Source organism: Asterias rubens, chromosome 10, assembly GCF_902459465.1.
Source record: "Asterias rubens chromosome 10, eAstRub1.3, whole genome shotgun sequence".
Classification (NCBI taxonomy): domain Eukaryota; kingdom Metazoa; phylum Echinodermata; class Asteroidea; order Forcipulatida; family Asteriidae; genus Asterias; species Asterias rubens.
Genome location: NC_047071.1, coordinates 9,356,232 through 9,363,834, shown reverse-complemented (window position 1 = coordinate 9,363,834; position 7,603 = coordinate 9,356,232). Strand labels below are relative to the sequence as shown.

At 41.5% G+C, this 7,603-nt stretch overlaps 1 protein-coding gene across 3 annotated transcripts; it reads right to left on the bottom strand.

Annotated features, from left to right (window-relative positions):
• Nucleotides 1-4,323, bottom strand: LOC117295965 (transmembrane protein 53-like). 3 transcript variants are annotated; one of them, XM_033778784.1, is made up of 4 exons: nt 4,098-4,323; nt 2,784-2,873; nt 1,431-1,533; nt 1-1,086 (listed from the first exon to the last, which is right to left on the bottom strand). In XM_033778784.1, exons 3-4 carry the CDS (start codon nt 1,495-1,497, stop codon nt 341-343), a joined length of 813 nt encoding a protein of 270 aa, XP_033634675.1. In that variant the 5' UTR covers nt 1,498-1,533; nt 2,784-2,873; nt 4,098-4,323; the 3' UTR covers nt 1-340. The 3 variants fall into 3 exon arrangements, with proteins under 3 accessions (XP_033634675.1, XP_033634676.1, XP_033634674.1); XM_033778785.1 differs by lacking the exon at nt 2,784-2,873 and having other exon boundaries at nt 4,093-4,323; XM_033778783.1 differs by lacking the exon at nt 2,784-2,873.
• Between the last annotated feature and the right edge of the window lie 3,280 nt (nt 4,324-7,603).

Genomic DNA, 7,603 nt, shown 5'->3' with positions numbered 1-7,603 from the left:
TCGTAAGCATATACTCTTATGTTTGAAAGAAAATAAATCTATTTCCAGGTGACTTTAAAACAAAACAGGGGAGTTTATCCGCATATTATAATCATGTCATCAGAACTTCTCAACCGAGGAACATGGCCATGAACTTCTGTCTGACAGACACAAAGTGCAAGCATGCTAAGTGAAGCTCGAACGCATAACATTTTGCCAATGTTTCTTCAACTTTTGACATGACGAGTAAAAACTATTGTAGGCCTACAAGTTAAGACTGACTACTGTTATAGCTCCAGACATCTTTGCATCACGGGCAAGTTGGGTTTCGCTTTGAGCTGCGCCAAGTGATCTAGCTCTTCTAGAGGTTTGACATTGATGTAACCTTATCAAGGTTTAAAGTGTTGAGATATTTTACCAAGCAATCTTCGTACTCTTCCGGAAAGTTACGAAGGCACTCGGCGTGATGGGAACCGTCAAATTGTTTAAAGTGAGGCAGGTTACCAGTGCGGACCTTCCACAAGTCGATGAATTCCTCCATGGATTCTGTCTTACACATGGGATCCTGAGAGGAGTATATGCAATAAACGGACGTCTTAAAAGGGTTGTTCCAGAAAATGTCATGGAGTCTCTCATATTGTGACAATGTGTAACTGTGAGTGAGGAAAAAGTATAGCGAGAAGGTGTTTGACATCAACTTTTGGAGGATCCATGATTTAGTAATTACATCAGACAGGGATGTGCGCTGTTCCTTCCTCGTACCAAGGACCATGCTGTCGAAGACTTGGCCGTAAATTCTCGGTTGCAGCTCTTTGAATTCCTGGTCGTGTTCGATAACACGGGCTAGCAGCAACGAGTAGACATAAGCACCAATGGATAAAGCATGAACAACAATTGGCGATGCGTCAGTCTTTGTGATTAAATAGTTGGATATTTCAGCTACGACCGGGGCAGAAGTCGGAGGCCACAAGAAGAATTTAGGATGTAGAGCGTATGCTGTTAAGACATTGAAACCCTGCTGTGCGTAGAGTGTACGGAACCGATCTAGAGCTCTCTCGGTGGCTGTAGCCCATGGCATGAGTAATACTAATGGAGTATTGGCATCCTCTAAAATAAAATAACATACGAAACACACAACATCAAAAGAAAGTGAAGGGGGCAGATCATTGGAAAGTGTTATAATATTTATTCTTCTAAAGGCACTGGACACTGTTTGGTAATTACTCAAAATAATTTGTAGCAAAAAACTGTAACATGCAGACCTTAAGATTAATCCTAAGTTAGGACGAGTTCCTCGTGCCACTCGAGATAAGACGAGTCCTAACTTTTTTGTGAAATCAACGGCAGGCTACAGTGCACGGTTGAGACTCGTCCTAAGTCATAAGATTAATCCTAAGTAAGGAAGGGTTTTGTTAAATCGACGGCTGTATCCTCACTATGTGGTAACCTACCTTTGTACTTATGTAGCCGCAACACAGGTGAAATGGTCACTATCGTTGGCTCCACTATGCTCTTCATTGTTGCTGTAGGAGTTGACCTACGGGCGCTTGATAACTGAAAAGAATGGGGGACTTTTTGAAAGCTCTGCCACTAGAGGGCAGCAGACCTACCAGGTAAGAGTGCACAACTCCTATAGCAAACAATGGTAAATGCTAAACATTCAAAAATACTCCAAAAATATTTAGAAGTCCCTCAGCCTCTTGAAAATTAAATCAGATACATTGTCATACAACTAACTTCAGATTTCTTCTCAAGTTTTGGTAGGTCAGCATTTTGGAATTTTTGCTAATTACCCTAGAAGAAACACTCCCCAAAACTCATGCACACCGCTTCTTATCCTTGGGAAACTCGTGTCCAGTACGTCCTGTTCCAGAACAGTTTGGTTTATGCTGGCAATGTGTTATGAAAAACAAAATACAGTTTGGCTAAATCTAAAAATACAAAATTTAAAACACGCAAAACACAAGGTATTTGCTGTCAGTGACCGTCACTCATGCTTCTCCTATTCCTAAGTTGTTGACATTACCTGGTGAAGAGCGCCCTCTCTTGGTGATTGGCAGATAGTCTAAAGTTTCCAATTGAGCCAGTATTTCTTGTTATGAATAATTTATAGTCAGTTTGTTAGATGATTGATGTACCATACTGTGCACCATTACTTGACAATACATCACTAAAATGTTGGCTACTTGGCTGATTTCCAACTACAATTTACATTTTCCTCCAGAAGTGCTCTTTTCCAAACGGAAATTGCCTTGTCCCTTCAAGAGCGAAGTTCAAGACCAAACGGTAATTTTCGTCACTCAAAAGAGTTGAATCCTACACTTCGGTGAGTGACTACACTTTGAGAGTGTTGGGTCCAGCGTGTTGTTTGTTAAATCTAGCATTTAATTTTTTTGATCCAACGCCAAAAGGGTTAAAGACACTGGACACTATTGGTAATTGTCAAAGACCAGTCTTCCCACTTGGTGTATCTCAACGTATGCATACAATAACAAACCTGTGAAAATTTGAGCTTGATTGGTCGTCGAAGTTGCGTGATATTAATTAATGAAAGAAAAACACACCCTTGTCACACGAAGTTGTGTGCTTTCAGATGCTTGATTTCGAAATCAAATTCGTGGAAAATTACTTCTTTCTCGGAAACTATGGCACTTCAGAGGGACCCCTTTTTCACAATGTTTTATACCATCAACTCGTCACCTAGTAAGGTTTTATGCCAATAATTATTTTGAGTATTTACCAATAGTGTCCACTGCCTTTAATTCAACAATTTAAGTGTTATTTCAACATTTCTCAACAATTACCTTTGAACTATTGGATTGGCTTGTTAAACGTTACACTGGCACTTAAATCGTTGACACGTACACAACCACAATGCTCCCAAACACACGAACCTGTGAGTGGTGGAATACTCGTGAGGAATTATTCTGTAAAATCAATGAGCGCATACTTTGCCATTGATAAACCATGCAGCCTACCGCTGAAATGCGTTTACTTCACAGCTGATGAACTTTGACATTTTGTTTAATTTTTATTATTTATTAATTTTTAAAATTGTTTGTTTTCGACAACGGTTCTGCTACACGGTATTGTAGTTTTAAAGGCAGTGGACACTATTGGTAATTACTCAAAATAATTGTTAGCATAAATCCTCACTCGGTAACAAGTAATGGAGAGCTGTTGATATTACTAAATAAACGTTATGAGAAACGGCTCCCTCTGAAGTAACCTTGTTTTTGAGAAAGAAGTGATTTTCCCACGAATTTGATTTCGAGACCAAGGCAGAATTAGATTTCGAGCATAATAGGAAAGCACACAACTCGTGTGACAAGGGTGCTTGTTCCTCGCAACATCGACGACCAAAATTGAGCTAAAATTTTTACAAGTTTGTTATTTATGCATGTGTTGAGATAAACCAAGCGAGAATTCTGCGCAGGAAAACCATGCTGTCTAATGTCTATTTTATTCCTAACGGGAGTTGGGACTACAGGTGGAAATCGCTGTATCCTTACTGGACTGTCTCGTGTCGCTTTTAACATTTCCAGGTAGAATATGAAATAATCTATCCATGTGATATTATGTAGTAAGAAATTCCATGTGTAATATTTGGGGACTGCTGGCGACCTTGATAACGGGACAATCTGCCGTGTTTTTGAGACGTTTTTTTTTTTAAGGCAAATTTCTCTTTTTCAAATTGGAGTTGCACCATTTTTTTTCATACAAAACGACAGATATGCTCATACTTTTCAGAAAAGGCCGAAAAAGAATGAATTCCAGAAGGCCTTTTGACTAATTAAATATCCATACCGAGGTCCTGCACGAAACCCATGAATAATCTGCATATTAAAGGAAGTGTTAGGAACGACTTTTCTGTGCACTGCTTTGTAGACTGGGTACATACAGTTTACATGAATTTCTTAACGCTCACTCAATCGTGACCGCTGGCCGGAGGAGGTCAAATAAGTCGTTGCAGCTGCATAGAGCATAGAGAAAGGACACTCTATGCATAGAGTAAGGACCTTGTTGGTAGCTGTAGCTGGCTGCAACATGGAGCTATACAAGGCTACAACAAGGGCGTTTTGAGTGGCGGGGGCCATTGTGCCAAAATATTACCTTACCCAATGAAATCCAGAAAGCTGTTTACGAACTCGTCGTGGTCCTCGTAATCTTGCTGATAATTGATTGAGAACACATGCACGTGGTAACCACAGTAATCGACAAAACCCGCAGACCAAAAAGGACATTATTATAGCACGAAAACAAATACCTAGTGGTCACATCCAGAGAAATGGTTACATTATCGCTGTTTTGTTCTGTGGTCTAGTCGATTCTTCAAGGACACACACCGGCAACATAGACTTGTACCAAGTCTGTGAACATATTTTTTTCTGAAATAGTCTAGCGCCCTCGTCTGGATTTAGTCTGGTTCCCTGACCAAAGATTCCTTGACGTCTCTTGTTATACATCTTAGGTCAGGTATCACCCACGGTTAAAAATAGAGCATGACGCAACTTGTCAGGGTCGGGGGGTCATCTCCAGGGAAACCATGTCTGCACTAGTTGCGATAACGTAACCCTTCTCCCAACGGCCGCCAGGCCGGAGGGTTACGAGATTATTTTGATCGTCAATTATTTACAATCTGGTTCAACACGTATAATTTCGACAGCTAGTCACCAGATTTTGCCCCATTTTTACCACTTTTAAAAATCATGAAACTTAATCCTCAATCAATGTCTAATGAACACTCAAGTAAAAACACCTTTGAGAAAATATTTTTGATGAAAAAGAACAAAAACTTACCAGATCCCGGAGCGATTTCCTAGGTTTATATTTTTTGAACTTGTCGCATCGCTTTGCAAACGCTTTATTTAGGCACAACGCCTGCATTGGCAATAACTGGCATAAAAACTCCTGAATCTACGGCCGACAGGACTGACATTACGAGTCCGTACCGAACATCAACGATACTGTCCGAATGTTGACGACAACACGTTCGGAACATTTCGGAAAACTTCGAAAGAGGAGGAATTCCTCCTGTTTGGTCACGTGATTTTGGGTGATACCGGACCCTAAATTCGACAGAGCCTAGTCGGAGATTTTTGGGTCTGGGAACCAGACTAGTCTGGATTATTCTTTGATCACGCTTGGATCTAGCCTGAACATCCGACGTCACACTTCGAGGCTCGTGAAGAGACCGGCATCAAAACCGGCGTGTATTTTTACCTTTGACCTACATTCATGATCATTAACATGGAGATACGCAGACAAATTATATTGCGGACGTCACTGCACGTTTATCAAAACAATAATATCGTTGTACAAAATTAATCTAGTGGCGGGGATCTATCTTTATGGGCATAAACTAGCTTGGATCGAGTTAGGGCCCGTTGTCACATGGAATTCTGTCCCCCCGCACAGCGGTCCGCGGAGAATCTTCTAGGGGACTCTCGTAATCTTTTTCGACAATAAAACCCTCTTCGTTCAAAACGCACAAATTTTGGGGAACTATAATGTGCAATGTAGGCTACCTGTGTAAATATGTCAGTAGTATTATTTCCTGCCTACGTCCCCTTAGTCTTGGAATCAAGTCGGTATTTGTTGGGACGGCTGACCGGAACTATTTTTTCGTGTACCCTACGTCCGCAATGTCCATGTGTCGCCAAAGAATCGTGAAATAATATTGACTATTCTTAAAGTTAACCCACACCTATGACGTCATGCTATTGTTAAATTGATCCAATGTGTTTTACTGCTCACAAAGTAGCTGTTTAAAGGGTGAATTGCCAAACCTAGCGAAAATGTCCCCACAGGCTGAAGCTCCGTCGGTGGGCGCTCATGCATGGGACAGGGGACACATTCTCCGTTTGGGACACAATCTCCGTTGATTACGGTGGACACAATAACCTAACTAGAGACAGTTTATCCTAATGAGACACCAAGGACTTTTCGTTTTCGGCGACGGATGGTTTTGCGACGGTTGTTCAGCTAAACGTTGTCGTTTTCAGCACAACGAAGATTCATCCCAAGTACTGTCGTAGAAATTGAGGGACGACCGTCCTCAAAGCCGACGCATGCGCAGATGACGCCAAATGTCATCTTTACCGTCGCAGAACCATCCGTCGTTGAAAACGAAAAGTCCCTACTGTCTCGCGGGGACGGTGTACCCTAGATAAGCCAGGTAAAGTGGTCCGAGTGAGGGGGGCTGGGGGAGGGGGGGGGGGGACACACACAGATTCACCGGGGGACAGAATCTCCGTACACGCCGTCCGAAACGGCGACAGCAAAACGGCTAGATCGCGCGCGTCTTCCCATTCTTCAACAATGACAGATGCGCTGATCTAGCCGTACGTAGCAGCTCAGTAGCAGACGTCGCCGTTTCGGACACGGTCTAGGATGTTCGGTCATCTTTGGATCGATCCAGAGAAATGATGGGTTGCATACGCACGAGTACGAGCGCATTCCACATTGGACCATCCCCCGACCATGGAGGAAGAAAATTGTGCAATGTTCTTCTTCCATGCATGCCCTGACATAATACAACAACCCAGGTCGCCAATGGCGCCGTTAAAGGGAAGGACACATTTGGTAATTTATCTAAGACCAGTCTTCTCACTTGGTGTGTATCCCATCATAACCATACAATAACAAGCCTGTGGAAATTTGGGCTCATTCGGTCTTCGAATGGTGAGAAAATGATGAAAGAAAAAACACCCTTGTTGGACAAATTTGTTTGCTTTTAGATAAGAATAAAAGACTTCTAGCTAGAAGTCTTTTATAAAAGACTAGCTAGAAGTCTAGCTAGAAGTCTTTTATAAAAGACTAGCTAGAAGTCTTTTAAAAGACAGCTAGCTAGAAGTATTTTATTATTTTAGTGAAAAATTACCTCTTTCTCAAAAACTACGTTACTTCAGAGGGAGGCGTTTACAACAATGTTTTATGATATCATTAGCTCTCCAATGCTTGTTACCAAGTAAGTTTTTAAATCAATATTTGTTTTGAGATAACTACCAAACGTGTATACCTTTCCATTAAAAAAACGAGTCACTACTCTTTTATTCCCATTCATAATGCCTTTTTGGTTAAAAGGCGTAGTAAAGTAAGAAACTCCCGTAACTCAAGAAACGTCTTGCACCAAGACTAGCGCGTAGTATCCGACTACAACTAGTCTTGGCCCAAGACTATGGTGCTTGATTTTGGATAGTGTACTACGCGCGGTTGAATCGCCAAAGCGCGCCCGCCACGGTATGATTTAGTTAGCTGGCCTGTTTGAAATCGAGACTACACTCTGCAAGCTACCAGTAGTGTACTACGCGCGGTTGAATCGCCAAAGCGCGCCCGCCACGGTATGATTTAGTTAGCTGGACGGCTTGAAATCTAGACTACACTCTGCAAGCTACCATGGTAGCTTAGCAACCTAAAAACCTTCAGCCAATCACCACCAATAGAAACTGCATTGCGTTACAATATTAATCGCCCAAGAAAAGGATTTGTCTGAAAAGTAAATTTAAAGTAAGATGAAATCATGGAAAAGACTATTCCGAATTCAGTAAACGAGTTCCTTTAAATATTAAGTATTCGCTTAAAAAAAATAATATTAGCAAAACATTTCACAGATTGTTTTTTT

Bases quoted from the DNA above. Each gene is read 5' to 3' on its own strand.
- LOC117295965 (XM_033778783.1), bottom strand. From the start codon at position 4,223: ATGTCCTTTTTGGTCTGCGGGTTTTGTCGATTACTGTGGTTACCACGT. The intron at 1,534-4,097 runs GTAAGGTAATAT...CATTCTTTTCAG, and splicing joins AGCTTTCTGGATTTCATTGG to TTATCAAGCGCCCGTAGGTC. The intron at 1,087-1,430 runs GTAGGTTACCAC...ATTTTATTTTAG, and splicing joins GCGGCTACATAAGTACAAAG to AGGATGCCAATACTCCATTA.